We start from the raw sequence: 22520 nt of genomic DNA on the forward strand, positions 1-22520 counted from the left end.
ACAATGGATCCAAGACTATTGTGTTGTTTTCTGAGTATGTATATGTGTGTGTACTTGTTAAACACACAGACAGACAGACCCTTTTACAGTTCATTTTATATTCTCTCTTAAAGGGATAATTCTCTTCATTACTTACTCACCTTCACGTCACTGCTAACCCATGTGCTGTATTATTATTATTTTTTAAATATTAAACTAATAAGAGATTTTTCATTTTAGGCTTTCTCTTGAATATTCCCCCTTCTCATTTGGTCTTTCTTTCTTATCCTAATTGATATATCTTTTTTCATGTTCTTTAAATTTATAGAAACATCCCTTAAATGTTTTCCCCTATATCTGCTTATTGTATCTTCAGTTCCAAACAAATTAAATATATCTATCACCTTCCTCTCACCCTGAGTCACGGTCTCTATTGTTTGTGAATTGATAAACACACAGAGTACCGAGAGAGGTTAGAGAGAAGAGGAAAAAGAACAGATGAAAAGAGCAGAAAGATGAAAGGAGAAAAAGATCGTTAGGGACAAAGATGGAAAAGAGTGGGAGACAGAGTTCAGTCTTTCATACACAAGTAAAGAACATTCTAATGCAGTATGGAAGAAATGAAGTTGAGTTCGGTGCAGCAACATGAGCGAGGAGATGAGATGACAGAGGACATTTGGGGGTTACAAAATGAATAGAATAGAATAGAATAGAATAGAATAGAATAGAATAGAATAGAATAGAATAGAATAGAAGTATTGCCTCTTTTTTCACTTCTGCAAAACACACGGTTACAAGCACGCATTCATTCTCACATTTCATGAGAGCTAAATTAAATTTATATGATGATGTGATTACTCAGATAGAAAAGCCATTTACATTTTACAATTGAACATTCTTGTCAGAACACACACAATAGAATATAGACATGATGATAAAGTACTAATTGTGCAAGTAACCCCACAGATACATGCTTCCACTGCAGTTCAGCTGGATTAGTTTGATCTAATTTATTTTGTCTTACAGCGGAAACAAACAGATGTTTGCTGTTGTGCAGATATCGTCACACGTGCGCTGTGATGAATGAGTTCATTGCTGATAATTAGATTACAGAACACGGGCTTTGACTTGGGAGTCAGCTTGTACTGAAGGTTGACTGTGTGGGTGTGTACTGTGTAAAGGTCTTTGTTATGTGAAGTGTTGATATATTTTGTGAGCATAAAGGTCTATTAATTAAATGTGGTGGTGTGTTTGTGCGTGGCACGAATGAAAAGGTTTTGAGTGACTTAAGGTAAGGTTCATGTACATAACCTCAAACCACAGGACTACATGTTCATAATGACACAGGCATGCTGGGAGCTATTTATACCTTTGTATTCTTTGGTGTGTTTAGCGTGCATGTATGTTACAGGGCCCGCAGTGATGCATGAAATGTGAGGTGGACAGCATGTTATTTGCCTTGCCACTGACAGGCGTTGGGGACATGTGACTTATTAATGATACAGATGGATGAGTTTGTTATAGACACGCATACGTGTGTATGCATATGGCCTTCAGCAGTATAAGATACACAGGGGTGCACATACTATATAATGCATGTGCATTTTACTGTGTTATTCCACATAAGAGAGAGAGAGAGAGAGAGAGAGAGAGAGAGAGAGAGAGAGAGAGAGAGAGAGAGAGAGAGAGAGAGAGAGAGAGAGAGAATGCAGAAGCCGCTTTTTTATTATTATTATTATTTGAATTACTCAGTAATGATTCAGTTCTGTTAAATCTGAATTAATCTACACTGATCAGGCATAACATGAGGTGAATTGAATAACATTGATTATCTCTTCATTACGGCACCTGTTAGTGGGTGAAATATATTAGGCAGCAAGTGAACATTTTGTCCTTTTTGAACATTTTTCATTTTGAAAAATTGACAAGCGTAAGGATTTCAGTGAGTTTGACAAGGGCCAAATTGTGATGACTAGACAAGTCAGAGCATCTTCAAAACTGCAGCTCTTGTAGGGTGTTCCCGGGCTTGCAGTATTTGTCAAAAGTGGTCCAAGGAAGGAACAGTGGTGAACCGGTGACATGGTCATGGGCGGCCAAGGCTCATTGATGCACGTGGGGAGTGACGGCTGGTCTGTGCGGTCCGATCAAACAGACGAGCTACTGCTGGACCACTGAACAAATGGAAGAAAGTGGCCTGGTCTGATGAATCAGTTTTCTTTTACGTCATATGGATAGCTGGGTGCGTTTGTGTCGCTTACATGGTAAACACATGGGACCCGGATGCACTATGGGGAAAAGGCAAGCCTGCGGAAGCAGTGTAATGCTTTGGGCAATGTTCTGCTGGGAAACCTTGGGTCCTGCCATGCGGATGTTACTTTGACATGTACCCCCTACCTAAGCATTGTTCGAGGCCATTCACACCCTTTCATGGAAATGGTATTCCCTGGTGGCTGTGGCCTCATTCAGCAGGATAATAGTTCAGGAATGGTTTGAGGAGCACAACAAATAGCTTGAGGTGTTGACTTGGCCTCAAAATTCCCCAGATCTCAATCCAATTGAGCATCTGTGAGATGCTGAACAAACATGTCTGATCCATGAAGGATCCACCTTGCAACTTACAGAAGTTAAAGGATCTGCGGCTAACATCTTGTAACAGATACCCTTCAGGGGTCTAGTGGAGTCAATGCCTCAATAGGTTTTGGCAGATTAAGGGGGACCAACACAATATTAGGTCATAATGTTATGCCTGATCGGTATATATATATATATATACTTTCGTAAGGCACTGTATATAAACTTTCGTACTTTCGCAAGGCACTGTATATATATATATATATATATATATATATATATATATATATATATATATACATATATATATATATACATACAGTGCCTTGCGAAAGTATGAAAGTTGCGACCTTTTGCCATATTTCATGCTTCAAACATAAAGATATGAAACAAATTTTTTGGGAAGAATGAATCAACAACAAGTGGGACACAATCTTGAATTGGAACGAAATTTATTGGATATTTCAAACTTTTTTAACAAATCAAAAACTGAAAAATTGGGCGTTCAAAATTATTCGGCCCCCTTAAGTTAATACTTCGTAGCGCCACCTTTTGCTGCGATTACAGCTGTAAGTCGCTTGGGGTATGTCTCTATCAGTTTTGCACATCGAGAGACTGAGATTTTTGCCCATTCCTCCAGCTCGAGCTCAGTGAGGTTGGATGGAGAGCGTTTGTGAACAGCAGTTTTCAGTTCTTTCCACAGATTCTCGATTGGATTCAGGTCTGGACTTTGACTTGGCCCTTCTAACACCTGGATATGTTTATTTTTGAACCATTCCATTGTAGATTTTGCTTTATGTTTTGGATCATTGTCTTGTTGGAAGACAAATCTCCATCCCAGTCTCAGGTCTTTTGCAGACTCCATCAGGTTTTCTTCCAGAATGGTCCTGTATTTGGCTCCATCCATCTTCCCATCAATTTTAACCATCTTCCCTGTCCCTGCTGAAGAAAAGCAGACCCAAACCATGATGCTGCCACCACCATGTTTGACAGTGGGGATGGTGTGTTCAGGGTGATTTGCTGTGTGGCTTTTACGGCAAACATAGCGTTTTGCATTGTTGGCTTGTGGCAAACTTTAAACAACACTTTTTATGGATATCTTTTAGAAATGGCTTTCTTCCTGCCACTCTTCCATAAAGGCCAGATTTGTGCAGTATACGACTGATTGTTGTCCTATGGACAGAGTCTCCCACCTCAGCTGTAGATCTCTGCAGTTCATCCAGAGTGATCATGGGCCTCTTGGCTGAATCTCTGATCAGTCTTCTCCTTGTATGAGCTGAAAGTTTAGAGGGACGGCCAGGTCTTGGTAGATTTGCAGTGGTCTGATACTCCATTTCAATATTATCGCTAGCACAGTGCTCCTTGGGATTTTTAAAGCTTGGGAAATCTTTTTGTATCCAAATCCAGCTTTAAACTTCTCCACAACAGTATCTCAGACCTGCCGGGTGTGTTCCTTGTTCTTCATGATGCTCTCTGCGCTTTAAACGGACCTCTGAGACTATCACAGTGCAGGTGCATTTATACAGAGACTTGATTACACAGAGGTGGATTCTATTTATCATCATTAGTCATTTAGGTCAACATTGGATCATTCAGAGATCCTCACTGAACTTCTGGAGAGAGTTTGCTGCACTAAAAGTAAAAGTAAAGGGAATAATTTTTTCAGTTTTTGATTTGTTAAAAAGGTTTTAAATATCCAATAAATTTCATTCCACTTCATGATTGTGTCCCACTTGTTGTTGATTCTTCACAAAAAAATTACAGTTTTATATCTTTATGTTTTGAAGCCGGAAATGTGGCAAAAAGTCGCAAAGTTTAAGGGGGCCGAATACTTTTGCAAGGCACTATGCTCAAAACAATTAAAGGAACACTTTTTAATCAGAGAATAGCATCAAGTCAGATAAACTCCTGGAATATGGATCTGTTCAGTTAAGGATCGGTTGTTAATCAGTTTCAGCTGCTTTGGTGTTAATGAAATTAACAACAGGTTCACTAGATGGGCAACAATGAGAAGAGCCCAAAACAGCAATGGTTTTACAGGTGGAGGCCACTGACATTTTCTTTCCCTACTCATCTTTTCTGACTGTTTTTCACCAGTTTTGCATTTGGCTAGGGCCAGTGTCCCTACTGCTAGCATGAAGCGATACCTGGACTCAGAGGTTGCACAGGCAGTCGAACTCCTCCAGGATGGCACATCAATACGTGCCATTGCCAGAAGGTTTGCTGTGTCTACAATCACAGTCTCAAGAGCATGGAGGAGATTTCAGAAGACATGCAGTTACTCCAGGAGAGCTGGACAGGGCTGTAGAAGGTCCTTGACCCATCAGCAGGACCGGTATCTGCTCCTTTGTGCAAGGGGGAACAGGATGAGTACTGCCAGAGCCCTACAAAATGATCTCCAGCAGGCCACTGGTGTGAATGTTTCTGACCAAACAATCAGAAACAGACTTCATGAGGGTGGCCTGACGTCCTCTAGTGGGCCCTGTGCTCACTGCCCAGCACCGTGGAGCTTGATTGGCATTTGTCATTGAACACCAGAATTGGCAGTTTCGCCACTGGCGGTCTGTGCTTTTCACAAATAAGAGAAGGAGAAGGTTCAGCCTGAGCACATGTGGCAGACGTGAAAAGGTCTGGAGAAACCGTGGAGAATGTTGTGCTGCCTGTAACATCGTTCAGCATGACTAGTTTGGTGGTGGGTCAATGATGGTCTGGGGAGGCATATCCATGGGGGACGCACAAACCTCTACAGGCTAGACAATAGTATACTGACTGCCATTATGTATCGGGTTGAAATCCTTGGACCCATTGTCAGATCCTATGCTGATGCATTGGGTCCTGGGTTCTTCCTGGTGCATGACAATGCCCGGCTTTGTGTGGCAAGAGTATGCAAGCAGTTCCTGGAGGATGAAGGAACTGATACCATTGAATTGTCCCCATGCTCGCCTGACCTCAATCCAAAAGAACATCTCTGGGACATTATGTTTCGGTCCATCCGACAGCACTAGGTTGGACCTCAGACTGTCTAGGAGCTCAGTGATGCCCTGGTCCAGATCTGGGAGGAAATACCCCAGAACACCATTAGTCGCCTCATTAGGAGCGTGCCTCAACGTTGTCAGGCATGCATACAAGCATGTGGGGGCCATACAAACTACTAAGTACCATTTTGAGTTGCTGCAATGACATTTCAGCAAAATTTCATATTTATTTATTTTACCAAAAAAGCTGTAAAGAAGTAATATTGTGAAATATTATTACAATATTTTTTATATATTACACACTATATTTAAAAATGTATTCCTGTAATACACGGCAATTTTAGACCTGTAGATCTCAATTCAGAATGAACAGAACTGAATTATTACTGAGTAATTAAAATATATTCTAGTTATATAGAATATTCTTAAATATGAAAGTGGAGAAACATTGCATAGAATATAGTATAATCTGATGGTGTAGAATAGAATAGATGTGTTATTCTGTTGAATGCTATAATATATTCTGATTACTTGTCATACCTCAAACATAAACTGTTTAAATGAAATTTGTTTACATTTTGGTTACAGTGGCTCCTTATTAACAATGTGAAAGTCCCATGTATTTGCTTGTGAGTATACACACACACTCCTTCCCCACAGCCCTGCTGTCAAAGCCACTGTGAATCAGAGAAAGGCAAAGCAGTAAAATCCCAGCTTTTATTCACCCATGCACATGACTGAGTCAAACGGATGGCTGCTGGTACCTGCTGCAGTGGAAAGAGGTTTCTATCCACCTCCTCCTGTTTTCCCTCTTCTTAAAGAGACTCTCCTTTTCATTTCTCCTTGTGTCTAGCTCTGTGCCTCAAAAGTCAATGGATACTCAATTAAGATGAGTTCAGCCTTTAACTTGACATCAGTCAGCATTAATAAGCATAAGAACTTATTGGACCAATATGAAACATATTCATATGCCATATATTCAAATTAAGTAACTTCCTCATCTTAAACAGTTTAAGATTATCACCACTGACCATTGTGATTTTGTGTGAATGTTTGTATTTAGCCATGTTTTCCCGAAATGTGCAGGAAAGGCGATGTGTAAAATTTGCTCATCTCCTTCTTGAACTCAGTAATCTCTATAGTCAAGCGTAATTTAAAGAGACAGGAGTAAAAAAAAAAAAAAAAAAAAAAACATTGCCTAGAGTAGATTAAAGAATCAGTAGATAGCAACATAATGTATGTGCTTCAAAATAACCAGCTGGAAAACAGTGTAATTTCATTTATACTCAATGAACTCCATGTCATGTGTAGGACAATTAGTTTGTGTTCCATGCATTGTGTATTTTAGACATGCCAAAAAAGGGAAAGGGAGGTGATGTTGTTGACTACTTTTAAATTCTCAATACTGTTTCTTATATATTTGTGTTTCTCAATGTTATGAAACATTTTTTAAAGTGTGAGGTAAAAAAATTGTAAAAAAAAAAAACAAACAAAAAAAACAACTGCATTTCACTACAAAAAAAGTAAACATGCACTATAATTGAAAAGTCTGGGGTCAGTTAGTTCCCTTTTGAGGGAACTCATGCTGCTTCCAATAACAACACTATGAGGAACATCTCTGCATGTCTTCGTCTGAAGCATATGTCCAATTTGTCACATCTTAATTGGGTCTGTGTCACCGCGTGATGTGTGACATCTCCACAGCAAGTTGCCCAGATCCTGGAAGAAGCTATTCTCCTATGATTATCTAGTCCCACAGTGCATTATTCATCAATTGTGGGGCTTAAGGAGAATGGCCATGGGATGATGCCCAGAGTTGAAGAGACATTGACTCCCCTGACACTGCATCATCCCTAAAAGCCCTGACACTGCTAACCAAACCCAGCCTCCCTACTACTGCTTTGGTGGGAAACGAGTATATGGCTGCAGATTAGGCGAGAGCTTGCTTGGATACTATGGCTATTGTGCAAGCTTACCAAGCCAACCTGCTTGGGGACCTAGATGAAAGCAAGGATATGTGGCCTGACGGTATTAAAGAGCTGTGTCGGGCAACTGATTTGTCTCTCCGTGCCACTAAGGAGATGGCCCACATCATCGGATGCTCTGTGGCAGTTAAGGTGGCTATGGAGAGGTACCTCTGGTTGAACTTCTTTGGTATTAAGGAGAGGGACAAAGTGTTCCTCCTTGATCCCCCGCTGTCACCACCAGGTCTCTTCAGTGATGTTGAAAACAATTTCAGCTTTCCAAAGGTTCATTCCTTGCTGCCATAGTGACTCAGTAGTGAAGGAGAGTGATGTAGACTTGTCTTACAGATGCTCCGATTAGCATTTTTGGGGCCGATCGCCGATTACCGATCACCAAGATCATGATCTGCCGATTGCAGATCACAGAATGGCAGGGGAATGGGAATCTTTTATCTATAATCTTGCAGAGTTTGCACCATTTGTAGAAATTAAACTAACTCTAAATTAACTTTATGGAAGAAAAAAAACTGTAGAAATAGGCTAGAGTCGAGATCTTGAAGAACCACCAAGTGTTTATTTAAAAAAAAAAGATAACTTAAGGCTATTGTAAATAAGATAACTTAAGGCCATCTTTCCCAAATAAAGCAAAGTAAAATACAATGATTCCAAACAGAGGGGTTAGGCAGGCAGACCAACACACATCAGATCAGCTTAATGGGATGTAGCCTCTTAAAACACTGATTACATTCAATAATTTGCAGCTATATGTAAAACTTGTTACGCAAAACTTGTTACACTAAAACTGGCTACTGTCACAAAGGACAAAACTATGGCAAGTTTTTTTTTTCTGTTATTATTATGAACATCTGATGTAGTTAAGGAAACAAATACATCAGGATCCAAAAAATAAAATAATGTAAGCTACTGTATGTCAATGCCATCCTTTCTAAATAATAAGGGTGCTCCGATCAGGATTTTTTAACCGATCGATCACCGATCACATGAAGCAGTATCTGCCGATCGGATCACAGATACTGACATATTTGAAGCCTTCTTTTTATCAAAAAGGATAAGTGCTTGTGATGTACAGCCTGGTTAATTGGCTGCTGCCTAAAATAATGAAACATAATTTAACAATTTATTTACAAAATAATAATCGTCAGCATGTGTTCTCAAGAGGTTCCTATGCATTATGATATGGTGTAAAATCTACAATGCATTCGCACACAAACTGCGCAACCATCTTGACTGTTGCTTTTTGAAACCGTATCTTAACGATGTAAGGTTAACTTTTTAAAATAAGAGTCATATAATCACCAGCTTCTGCTTACCAGTTTCCTCAGATGACGGTAACTGCCAGAAAATAACTCCAATACACCTCCCATGTTCCAAATGGCGGTTTTAACAGCAAACTTTAAACAAAAACAACAGATTCACTTCAAAATGCTGTTAGTCATTAGTCAATGAAAAATATTTGTCAATGAAAAACGATTACAACCTCGCACACCGAACGCGAAGCTAGGCACGGCGCCGCTGAAATTTGAACGCATTCAATGAGTGTACACACACCGGCGGCGGCATTCGGTGCCTGTCCACGGCCACTCAGGAATTTGTTCAAAATCCTGCCACGCCACGGAGCGCCATTTCAAGGTTTTATATTATAGTTCCCTCAAATCGTCAATGTACATAACTTACTGATTTCACCCTGTGCTACAAGATAAACCCATCGTGCAGCTTTTCTGTCAGAAGAAGATTCAAAACTGAGCTTTGCATCCGTTGTGCGACCCCCCTCACTTTTCTTTCGTTATTTTAAGATAGTTTGCTGCTCCTGCTTAGCTAATTTACATGAAAGAGGTAGAGGAACATTAAAAGAGCTTTTTTTCTATTTCACAAACTATTAGTCAAGGACAAACGTTACCACCCGCCTTGACAAACATGCAGAAAAAAAGGCTCTTGACAGGAATTTGCTGAACTCACTCAATTTTCAGCACTGGTTCATGTTAGGTTGTCGATAATGAAAATATCTCAGTTTTACATAAAATAATGACAGAAATAATACTAACCTTTTTGTTGAGTCTTTCCACAGTTGCCCCCACCAACCGATAAAAATAAAAAAAAACTTGAAAAGAAGTCTCCATTGTCATTGGTCAGTTTTTCGCGGGCATTGTCGCTACTGTAAATCGATTTACAGTAGAGAATAATTACAGTAGTAAACATATTTTCCCATAATCCTTTGCTATTAACAGTATTATACTGTTGGTACATTTAACAGTATTATACTATACATATTACAGTAAAATACTGTTCAAATTACAAAAATCTGTTACAGTGTATGGAATTAATTATAGGGAATTTTGCAGACATTCATTTAGGGAATTGATTATTTCTGAAAATGGGGGAATTCACCCCTTATAGATGACTCTTGTTATATATTATCTTACCTAAATCTTTGATTATGTAGTGCATTTTTGTTTTTAAAGACAATTTTTCAGGTAGGTCTAACATTAGTATTGAGGTAAGAAATACTAAAGAAATTTAATAAATAATCAAATGTAAATTGGTCTTCCCTGAATAAATTAGGTTAATCCTTACAAAAGTTGCAAAAGCTAGTCATTACAAAAAAACAAAAACAAAAAAGTGAGTCCTTACAAAGTTGCCAAAGTTAGCCATTCAAGAGCAGTGAGTTTCATTAAGGTTCATCAAACAACACGACAAAGAGAAACTGAGAGACGGCAGCAGTTTCTACTGCTTTAAGAGTGAATACACAGAGACGGTTAGGCTACATGAAGTTACATAAATGTTAACGTTCACTCACGAGTCACAACAGGGTTTACGTGCATACTCGTCAAGAGTAGACGGTAATTTAGTACATACATTTTGTGTGTATTTGACCATTGCAGCGCAATTTGTACTCGCAAGCTTTTTGTGAGATGGGCTGTGTGTGTGTCAGGTGTGTGTTAGATTATGGTGTCTTGGAGAGCGCGCAGTGCTGAGTGAACACTAGCAATACTTAACAATACTGTGCAGCTCGATTTTAGTTGCAGATGCAATGCGCTGATGTGAAGCCATTTGAGCACTTTCAGAGTGAAAGAGAGAGCACGCATGCGATGATTCACTCGCTCTGTTTGTGAACTTACGTCTCACAGAAAGTTTTCAATGACTTTGTAAGTTATTTAATACAGAATATGAATTGTACCTCACCTTCAGCATTATAATTATTTTACCCGTGCCTGAAAGAGAATGAGACTGCCGCTGCATTTCATGCCTTAGCTCTCACGACAGGCTTGTGTTGTCTACATGTGATCGGTTTATGAGATCGGCCTTTTTAGAGCCCGCTGACCAATCATCCCAAAGCATTTATCGGCCGATTGAGATCGGTTGCCGATCGATTGGAGCACCCGATTTGTCTGCTCAAGGTAGTTCTAGAGAAAGTTCAACCAGGACATGGTCAGTCTACTTCTCATAGCTCCATTTTGACTGTCCCAAGTAATTGCCCTCCTAGACAGTCTCCCGTGGGCCTTGGCCCTTTAGGGTATCAGTTCCTAAATGCAGGTATCTCAACTATGGGTATAGAAACATCCTCAACTCTAGAGCTCCCTCCATGAGGAAACTTTATACCTTAAAGAGTTCTCACTTTATAGTACAGAGAACATCAGTTGGACTGCCAAGTGCTTCTGTCTTTGCTACTTCAAGACTGTCTTTCTCTGTCCAAGATCAAGGTCTACATGGCAGCCACAGCTACCTTCCATGCACCATTAGGCGGTGAATCACTTGGGAAGCATTTAGGAGATTTGCTATTCACCACCCAAAGCCAGGTTTTGTACCTAAGGTACCCACCAATGTGGCACAGTTGATAGTTCTTTAGACCTTTTATCCTCCTCATGTGTCAGCATACCAAGAGCAGCTACACTTACTCTGCCCTGTTAGGGCCCTTGAGCAAGACTTTTCAGTGGAGCCACCTAAGAAGGGCTGCCCAGCCACCAAACAGACAATCAGCAGGCGGATTGTAGAGGCAATTTATATGGCTTACAAGGTGCATGGTCTGCCTTCACCTTGCCAATAAGAGCTCATTCTTCAAGAAGTATAGCATTCTCAACAACCTTGTTGTCGGAGACATCCCTATGTGATGGTCCTTCCCGCACACATTTATGAGGTTTTAAAGCCTGGACCTGCCAGTTACACCGGGAAGTCAAGTGCTCTCGTCCTGAGCTGTGCCTGAACAGTTCCCTCGAAAGGGGAAATCTTAGGTTATGACTGTAACCATGCTCCCGGAGAGGGGAACGAGATTTCCCTCAAGATGCGTCCCCTTGCCATACGTCCTGCATGCCTAAAAATGGCTTGCTTGAGCCTATCAGAAGCTGGCGCTGCAGTGTTGCTGGCTTCCCTTTGTAGCTTCCGCAGTATGCCTTAGTATAGCACCAATCAAGATTGGACTAGTTCACACATGCTTCAGAGGCAGTCACGCAGAGGCGGTCAGACCAAGAATGTCATTTTTTATTTTTTTATTTTTTTTATTTGATTGGGACAGTGCATGTTAATGAACACAACATGGAATACATGCATGTAAACATGCCGGATTGTAGCCAAGGGCTAATTTCCATCCATAGTCCCACGAGCTGAGGTCACATAGCACACAAAATGTCCTATAAACTATATTTACATAAGAATCAAAGATTAATTCGTCATCATAAATACATCCATATGCACGTGACGAAATAAAAAAGTTAAAATAAGACGCAACATACACACTAATGTGTGCAACTTTGGTTTGCCCACAACCATTTTAAGTGCTTGTGCCATTTTAATTGGATTTTGAACAAACTATATAGAGCATTGGATGCGGAGTTTCATTCCCCTCTCAGGGAACATAGTTACAGTCATAACCTGAGTTGAATTGTGAATTGTGAAATATTTTGCATCATTACTCCAGTCTCCAGTATCACTTGTGAAAACCAGAAATAATTTCTTATTATTATCAATGTTGAATACAGTTGTGCAGCTTTGTGCATTTTTTTTAATGGAATCTTATTATTAAATTGCAGTTAATCTATTTAATTTTCATAATCTGTCCAAATGAACAATTGCCAACCTGGTCTCACAGAATTCCGAGAAATGAACACGGACCCTTAACTCAAAAATCCGTGGTAGTTTTGGGTTCACGGAAGTGATGCCCTTGTAAGTCAATGACAGGCAGCATCCGTGGTCCACACACGGATTCACAACACACATTTAATTATTTGCATTTGTAAAAGTAGACATGAATATTTATAGCCTATTTTTATATATCGGAGCAACTACTACCCTAAACCTACCCACTGTCAACAATATAAAACACGTAACAGGCAAATAAATGTATAGTTATTTATTGCAAAAACGGACCAAAAACAGTATAGAAGTAGGCCTATTAACTCATGTTGCATTCCAAGTCTTCTGAAGTCATACGATATCGTCATGTAGTTGATCTTAAAGGGGGGGTGAAACACTCAGTTTCAGTCAATCTCATGTCAATCTTGAGTACCTTTAGAGTAGTATTGCATCCTTCATATCTCCGAAAAGTCTTTAGTTTTATTATATTTATAAAAGAAATATGGGCTGTACCGAGTCTTTTCGGAAAAAAAACGACCGGCTGGAGGCATATCGAGTGGGCGGAGCTAAAGAATGACGAATGCGCAAAGCGGTGACGTCCTCAAGTGTGGAGAAACTCATGGTTATCGAGCTCAGCTAATAGATATATGATCCAGAATCATTCGGAGGCTGAAATAAATTGAACAGGAAAAACAGCAGCAGCAGGATGTCCGTCTACATTTACATTTACATTTACATTTAATCATTTAGCAGACGCTTTTATCCAAAGCGACTTACAAAAAAGGGGAGAGCAATAGAAGCAACGAAACAAACAAGGCCAACAACCTGTAATGCTGTGTTCACACCGCACACGAATGACGCGAATAAATCGTGAACGCGTGAACATTTTGAAACCATTCGCTTCATTCGCACGTGAAATTCGCTTCATTCGCATGTGACATTCACTACACAACAGACGCGAATTCGAGTTCTGCGAGCTCTGCCAGGCAGCGGCAGTCGGCAGATGGACTAGCCGAGTTAAGGCTGCTCTCACCGGGGTTGATGAGCGCTGAGCTCCATTGATCGGCTGGGTCTCACACCTCCGAAAACACCAGATCAAATTTTCAAATAGGAGCTCTCTTAATAAATAAATCACATATTTGAGCTTTAAACAACTACATTCTCGCCTGAAAAACTATTAAAACTACATTTTGTGACACAATACAGTAGTTTTTTTTAATTACTCTGGCCTCGGGGTTTCCCCTGTGGGTTTCCCATCCGTCACTTCACCACGTGACAGCAGTAAGCAAGCTCCTCATTGGTTAACGCGGCGCGAATATCCGCCAAAGTTCAGATTTTTCATCTTGAGCGATTCGTGTCCAAAATGCTCAATTCGCGTAATCATTGCGGCGTCATTCGCGCGAATCGCGCCGCAGAATGTCTATTCGCGTCTCTGCATTGACTTAACATGTAAAGCACTCGCGCGAATCGCGTCATTCGCATGCGGTGTGAACGCAGCTTAAGAGCTGTAAGAAGTCTCAATTAATTAGCACAGTACACAATTTGATTTTATTTATTTTTTTATAGCCATCTACAATAGCCACCTACAACAAAAACTCACGTACGCAAAATACAAAACACTGGATTTTGATAGCTATGATAACATGATGTTAAAAATACTCCTTCCGGTTTCTCACAAGTTTCGGAGAGTTTTTTTCGAGTATGGGTTGGCTTGACGCCGACAGAGCGGAAGGTCGACACGTCTCTGTGGTATGTACTGTATTTAGTGGCCTGTCAACATTTGTGTGTCTTTACTCACAGTTTATGAGGACATGATTCGGTTTATGGACTATTGTATGCGACTAGACCTTAGCAGTAGCAAGCAAAATGGTTTTGCACATCAGACTAGTGTAACGTTATACATAGAAAAACAATGGAGTAACCGTTAGCGCATTTGAATGACGAAGCATGCGATCGTGTCGTTTACTGATGTTTACTCACGCGACAATAGCCAACAGCAGAGACATTTGAAGCAGTTTTACTTAGCAGACCGAACCTTTATCGCTGGGACCGCTCCGTCAAAAACACACTTCTTTGGTATGATTTGGTAAAGTCCTGACAGCAGTGAACGGTGGCGATCCACTTTGCTATGCGATTGAAGTGATGTTGTGAAGCTTCCCGTCATTTCTGCGTTCAAATTGGTTCAAATGCAGCGCTGCCTTCCCGGAATGCTGTGCTGAAGCGTTGAAGTTGCTCGACGTCACCCATAGGAATAAAGTGGAGCGCGGCGCCTGGATCAACTGGATCTGCACCTGAGAGAGTGTTTATGGGCGTGCGTTTCCTCTCTCGCTCTAATCACGCGCGCGTGCACCCTACCGGGAGAAGAGCCCGTACGGCCCATACAAGGACCTTCCGCTCTGTCGATGTCAAGCCGACCCATACTCGAAAAAAACTCTCCGAAACTTGTGAGAAACTGGAAGGAGTATTTTTGACACAGAAATACTCCATCAAACGTCCAACATTAGTTTTTGAAACTTTGTCTATGTTTAGGATGGGAATCCAAGTCTTTAACAGTGTAAAAAGCTCAGTATGCATGAAACAGCATTTCACCCCCCCTTTAATGTTTTAATCGTTGAAATGATGATCGCGCTCTACACACACGCTCATTCATATTTCTCATGATTCAAATGATATAGAAGACTCTTCAGCATGACGCGATTGGTCACGAGACTCATGAGAGCCAGTGGTATTTTACAATCAAAGCTGACGTAATGACACAATTGGTCACGTGACCAATGCAACAGCCAATGCTGTCAAAGCTGACGTTACATTTCTTCCGGCGACAATATTTGAAATGTATTAATATTCGGCGGATATACTTGACGTTACTGATCGCTTTTGGGGATTTTCTTCACAGAAATCAATCGTTTGGCCTCGGAACACTTGGAATATATGTTTCTGAATAAATTGTGCCTGACGTATCTGTGTATCTGCCTGTTAAATCTTGTTTTTTTATAATACACAAATTGGTAGGTTTAGGGAAGGGATTGAGTTAAGTGTTCAAAACGTGTCTGAATAATAAGAAAAATAAATTTAAATAATAAATTATGCTGACTGAATCAAACTGATGAATATAAGGTGTTGGAAAAGGGAATCTGTGTGTGGACCACGGATACTGCCTGTCATTGACTTACATAGGCATCACTTCCGTGGACCCATCACGGAATTTTTGCCAATTCCGTGAAACTATCACAGATTTTTGAGTTAAGGGTCCTTGTTCATTTCACTGAAATCTGTGAGATCAGGTTGACAATTTGACAGCAAAATAATTAATCAGACTTCCCAATACTAATTACATTACATACAATCTGTCACTCTGCATCGCAACTCATTGGAAAAAGTACCCTGTTACTGTTTACTGGAAGACAGGAAGTGTTGCTAAATAAAAACACATTCAATAGTTGGCAGGGATGTTTGTGTGTGAGACAGCTGGGATACACTGGATATAGGTAGTTGGTGTGAGGAGACACGGTGGAGGTGCACTTTGTGGGTTGATAAAGAGATGAGGAGACACTTAGTGCTGGTGCACCAGAACCTCTGTGTGGGTGAAGGTTGTGTGTGCGTGTGTGTGTGTGTGTGTGTGTGTGGGATGGTGTGATTTCAAAAGTATGTTTATCTTCTCTTTTTCTGAGGCGGAAATGTGTGCACAAGAGTATCTGTGTGCACACACTGTGTGTGTGTGTGTAAGATGAATTTAAGTTTTACACCATTATCAACATTCTATCTGGTCAAATTAAATAACACTCAATATGCAGTTTTGCTAATTGTGTTCATTTTTCGTGCTCTAATCAATACAGCCAATACAGTCAATGGATCAACCAGCTATACTGGTTACTGAATCAATCCTGCATTATAGGTTTAATCAAGTCCATTGACAATCCAATACATTTGATCAAAGGTTAGTGGTTCTGCCCCAAATGTATTATCCCATTACTGTGAAAAAAAAAAAAAAAAACTGCTTCAGCTGCCATGAAAACCAGACATATTTTCGGAGTTGGATCTATGTGTATCGTCTTATTGTGAAATTTCCCTCACTGTTTCTGATTATTTAGCCAAGCCAAGAATGTGTTTGCAAAAGAAAGTACAAGACAAGGAGAAAAGGAGCAATAAGAGTGAGATGGAGAGAATAATAGGGTAAGAGAGATATAGAGAAATGTCATTCTCTGTCTGTATGAGCACTATTAAATTGTTCTACTTGGGTGCACAGGATGTAGTAGTGATAGGCCATGTCCAGCCAGTCTTCCCTGCAACGAGAGTTCAGATTCACCTAGCAGCTCGATTGTTTCATCACATGATTTATAGATAAATATTCACCTGATCATATTTGCTTCAATTTACTGATCAGTTGATCCGATTTGGATTTGAATTTGTTCAGCCGCATAATTCTGACAGCCTGCATCACCAGTCCTGAAAACTGAAGCCGATGTGTCTCGATCGCCCCCAGGTGACTGGAAGCAGTATAGGTCATAAACCTTGTCCTCTCCATGTATTCTAATGGGACATAGACAAACTAAACAATCACATTACACTTCAAATACCTTTTTTTAAAGTGTTCTTTCTTTAAATAAGTTTTGTTTTAGTTAGTTATTTGACACTAAAAAAGGGAGTGTGGCGTTATGATTGAAGGCTTTTCTGAGCGAAGTATTCACTGAGGCAGCAACGGACATTTTTCGGGACCTTTGGGGGGAACTTTAACTTTAATCTCTTCCATAATTGTTTATTTCACCAAAGGTTGTTGATTATGTGGGAGTGTGGGCAGGACCTTGATATTGCAGCTCAACTTCACACTCACTACTGTGCAGACTCGAGACCCAAGATGTCAATGCCATATTTGAACACTGGCAGCTTCAGTTATGTCAGTGGAAGAAAGTGAAGGAGCATCATCAATATTTTTTCTTTTTTTCTTTTTTACAGTATATGATTGTGTCTATTATCACTTGGTGCAGACTACTGCCCAAACATCTTTAAGTCTTTAAGTATTAAGTATTTGGTGCTGTGATGAACAACATTGAGATTACAAAAAACGAACGGCTGTTTTAAAAACTACACGCAGTTTTTGTTTGTTTGCGGTGTTTCCGGGGTAAGCGCTGCATTCTGCAGTTCATCAGCGCCCTCTGCTGTCAGTGAGCGACACTTCAGCAGGGCGTCTCCTTCACCGGTTCAGTCATGTGCAAACGCACGTTGGGCTTGTTTATATCTGAGCGCTTCCCTTTGACGCAGAATACAGCGGTGTTGAGCATTTATAAGGTTGATGGGCAAAGTATTCTTGAGTGCATTATAAAAAAATTAGAAATTGTAAATAAATTAATTATTTACGATATTTGAAAGTGCCCACGTTAACAATAGGCTCTATCGTAGATATTCATTATCGTGATAAATCGCATTATCGAAAATCGGCACATGTCTAGTCACCATGTAGATACCATCAGTTAAAAAAAATAAAGCATTGCATAGACTAGAATAAAACAAAAACCAAAATGTATTAAAATAAATAATTTTAAAACATTTTAACCTACAAGAAGATTAATCAAGGGAGGGAGGGAGGGAAGGAAGGAAGGAAGGAAGGAAGGAAGGAAGGAAGGAAGGAAGGAAGGAAGGAAGGAAGGAAGGAAGGAAGGAAGGAAGGAAGGAAGGAAGGAAGGAAGGAAGGAAGGAAGGAAGGAAGGAAGGAAGGAAGGAAGGAAGGAAGGAAGGAAGGAAGGAAGGAAGGAAGGAGAAAATGACAATGAAGTTATTATCCAATCACCTCTGTAGGTCTTAATGCACTATGGCTGTATTTTGAGATTGGAAATGCCTAGACATTTGTGTGTAGTTCACATCATGTGGAATATGATTCCATGCTGAGGCTTTTTGGTGCCCCTCTGAGCTCCAGTGTTTTAAGTAATGCGCCTATTTATAGAGGGCTGCTGGTTTGCATCCCATGAGGCTGTTCTACAGCTGTAGGGCCCTTTAGAGACACTCTTGGCCTAAACAGCTCCAGTAAGTCCACTGTATTGAGAGTGGATGATATGGAGACTTGGAAGCGAGGGACATCTGCCAACCAGCTGAATGTAAGAGTGATTTCTTCCACTTTGTATTCACAGCAACATTATTCATAAGAGAATTTGTGCATATGGCTCCATCCTCTGCCTTTCTACATACAAACACAAACCACTCACTAGCCTGTGTAAAACAAAACAAAAAAACATACCCTTCGAAAGGAGTTCCCTTCCCTTTTTCAGTTTAACATCGCCCTGTAAATCGTCAAGTCTCAAATTTCACTTGCTCTCTGAAAACAATTCTTTATCTTCTTAAATCATGACTGAAATACCAATGCTTTGTAGGCATTTTCTTATCTCATCCCAGCCTCCTCTTTTTCTCCGTCTGTGTTTTATTTCACTGCTCTGAGCTCATGCTTGTCAAAATCCCCCATTCACTCTTTGTCAGCCACAAACTCTCTCTCTTCACTTGGCTAGAAACAAATAAAAAAACTCTAAACAGCATATATTTGTCCCTCAATTTAGGTATATATTCTGTTATTTTGGGTTTGATTATTTCAATTTCCTTTTTCCATTTCCACCTTTTTCCCTACCAATCTTGATTATATGTTTTTCAGATAGTTTGCTGTCATTTGTCATTTGTCTATTTGCATACAATTCTAAAACGTAAGTTATCAATGTAAAATGGATGAAGATGATGACTATAATGATGATAATGTCTCTCACCAGTCTCGTCAGACCCCGGAGGGTGAGTTCCTGCCATTAGATCAGTGTGAACTGGACGTGGGCTTCGGAACAGGTGCTGACCAACTCTTCCTGGTTTCTCCCCTCACCATTTGCCATGAGATCAATCCCAAGAGCCCTTTCTTCGACTTGTCCCATCGCTCGCTCATGAACGAGCAGTTTGAGATTGTCGTCATCTTGGAAGGCATTGTAGAGACGACGGGTGAGTAACATTCTTCCATCCACTCTCCATTCCTTTGGGAACATCATTTGGCTTGAGAATGTGTTGTCTCAAAAGTTCATTTACAATGCAGCTTTGCTTGTATCCCCTCAGTCCAAAATATTTTAACATTACTAAAAACAATATAATTTATTTAAATTTTATGCATATATGTAACAATCTTTTAATAAGAACAACAAAACTACCATTCAAAAGTTTACGGTCAGTAAGATTTTTATTTTATGTTTTTGAAAGTCTCGTATGATCACCAAAGCTGCATTTATTTGGTCAATGCAGTAATAACAGTAATTTGTGAAATATTACTACTTATTATAAAATAACAGCTTTCTTCAATCATGAAGAATCATGAAAACTCTCATAAAAGTTTTTGACGGGTTTAGGCAGGTGGCCGGGGGAGGTGGAGGGTTTCAGAGTGTTATATCCCTGGTCTAGGGTCAGTGACGCTAACATAAAATATGGAAATTCAAAGAGTTTACCCTTATCCACACAGTCCTTATGGAAGCATGTTTCCACCACTAAATAAAAAATAAAAGGATTAATTGCAACTTTTTATCTCAGAATTCTGACTTTTTTCTCACAATTGTGAAATATAAAGTCAAAATTGTGCAATAAACAGTCAGAATTGTGATATAAAGTCAGAATTGTGAGATATAAAGTCAGAATTGTGCAATAAAAACTCAGAATTGTGAGATAAAGTAAGAATTGAGTGATATAAAGTCAGAATTGAGTGATACAAAGTCAGAATTGAGTGATATAAAGCCAGAATGGAGAGATATAAAGACAGAATTGTGAGATATAAAGTCAGAATTGAGTGATATAAAGTCAGAATTGAGTGATATAAAGTCAGAATTGAGTGATATAAAGTCAGAATTGAGAGATATAAATTCAGAATTGTGTGATATAAAGTCAGAATTGAGAGATATAAAGTCAGAATTGAGTGATATAAAGTAAGAATTGAGTGATATAAAGTCAGAATTGAGTGATATAAAGTCAGAATTGTGAGATATAAAGTCAGAATTGAGTGATATAAAGTCAGAATTGAGTGATATAAAGTCAGAATTGAGAGATATAAATTCAGAATTGTGTGATATAAAGTCAGAATTGAGAGATATAAAGTCAGAATTGAGTGATATAAAGTAAGAATTGAGTGATATAAAGTCAGAATTGAGTGATATAAAGTCAGAATTGTGAGATATAAAGTCAGAATTGACAGATATAAAGTCAGAATTGAGTGATATAAAGTCAGAATTGAGTGATGCAAAGTCAGAATTGTGTGATATAAAGTCAGAATTGAGTGATATAAAGTCAGAATTGTGTGAAATAAAGTCAGAATTGAGTGATATAAAGTCAGAATTGAGTGATACAAAGTCAGAATTGAGTGATATAAAGTCAGAATTGTGTGATATAAAGTCAGAATTGTGTGATATAAAGTCAGAATTGTGTGAAATAAAGTCAGAATTGTGAGATATAAAGTCAGAATTGAGTGATATAAAGTTGAAATTGAGTGATACAAAGTCAGAATTGAGTGATATAAAGTCAGAATTGTGTGATATAAAGTCAGAATTGAGTGATACAAAGCCAGAATTGAGAGATATAAAGTCAGAATTGAGTGATATAAAGTCAGAATTGTGAGATATAAAGTCAGAATTGTGAGATATAAAGTCAGAATTGAGTGATATAAAGTCAGAATTGAGAGATATAAAGCCAGAATTGTGATATAAAGTCAGAAGTGTGAGATATAAAGTCAGAATTGAGTGATATAAAGCCAGAATTGAGAGATATAAAGTCAGAATTGTGATATAAAGTCAGAATTGAGAGATATAAAGTCAGAATTGAGGGATATAAAGTCAGAATTGAGTAATATAAAGTCAGAATTGAGAGATATAAAGTCAGAATTGAGTGATACAAAGTCAGAATTGAGTGATACAAAGTCAGAATTGTGAGATATAAAGTCAGAATTGAGAGATATAAAGTCAGAATTGTGAGATATAAAGTCAGAATTGATTGATATAAAGTCAGAATTGAGTGATGCAAAGTCAGAATTGAGTTATAGAAAGTCAGAATTGTGTGATATAAAGTCAGAATTGAGTGATATAAAGTCAGAATTGAGTGATATAAAGTCAGAATTGAGTGATACAATGTCAGAATTGAGAGATATAAAGTCAGAATTGTATGATATAAAGTCAGAATTGCAAGGTATAAAGCCAGAATTGTGTGATATAAAGTCAGAATTGTGAGATATAAAGTCAGAATTGAGAGATATAAAGTCAGCATTGTGAGATATAAAGTCAGAATTGAGTGATATAAAGTCAGAATTGAGTGATACAAAGTCAGAATTGAAGGATATAAAGTCAGAATTGTGAGATATAAAGTCAGAATTGAGTGATTTAAAGTCAGAATTGAGTGATATAAAGTCAGAATTGAGTGATATAAAGTCAGAATTTTTGATATAAAGTCAGAACTGAGTGATACAAAGTCAGAATTGAGTGATACAAAGTCAGAATTGTGAGATATAAAGTCAGAATTGTTTAATAAAAACTCAGAATTGAGTGATATAAAGTCAGAATTGAGTGATATAAAGTCAGAATTGTGAGATATAAAGTCAGAATTGTGAGATAAAGTCAGAATTTAGTGATACAAAGTCAGAATTGAGTGATACAAAGTCAGAATTGTGTGATATAAAGTCAGAATTGAGTGATACAAAGTCAGAATTGAGTGATATAAAGTCAGAATTGAGTGATACAAAGTCAGAATTGAGTGATATAAAGTCAGAATTGAGTGATATAAATTCAGAATTGAGTGATATAAAGTCAGAATTTTTTATATAAAGTCAGAATTTTTGATATAAAGTCAGAATTGAGTGATATAAAGTCAGAATTGAGTGATATAAAGTCAGAATTGAGAGATATAAAGTCAGAATTGAGTGATATAAAGTCAGAATTGAGTGATATAAAGTCAGAATTTT

General features: G+C 38.8%; 1 protein-coding gene across 1 annotated transcript in view; it reads left to right on the top strand.

Annotated features, from left to right (window-relative positions):
- kcnj19a (potassium inwardly rectifying channel subfamily J member 19a) overlaps window positions 1-22520 on the top strand; it is a 37717-nt gene that overhangs the window by 5387 nt on the left and 9810 nt on the right. Inside the window, exon 2 of the mRNA XM_067418836.1 lies at window positions 19321-19537. Within this exon, the coding sequence (XP_067274937.1) occupies window positions 19321-19537 (217 nt within the window). The remainder of the gene's footprint in view (window positions 1-19320; window positions 19538-22520) is intronic.

Source organism: Pseudorasbora parva, chromosome 2 (genome assembly GCF_024679245.1).
Source record: "Pseudorasbora parva isolate DD20220531a chromosome 2, ASM2467924v1, whole genome shotgun sequence".
In the NCBI taxonomy this organism is placed as follows: domain Eukaryota; kingdom Metazoa; phylum Chordata; class Actinopteri; order Cypriniformes; family Gobionidae; genus Pseudorasbora; species Pseudorasbora parva.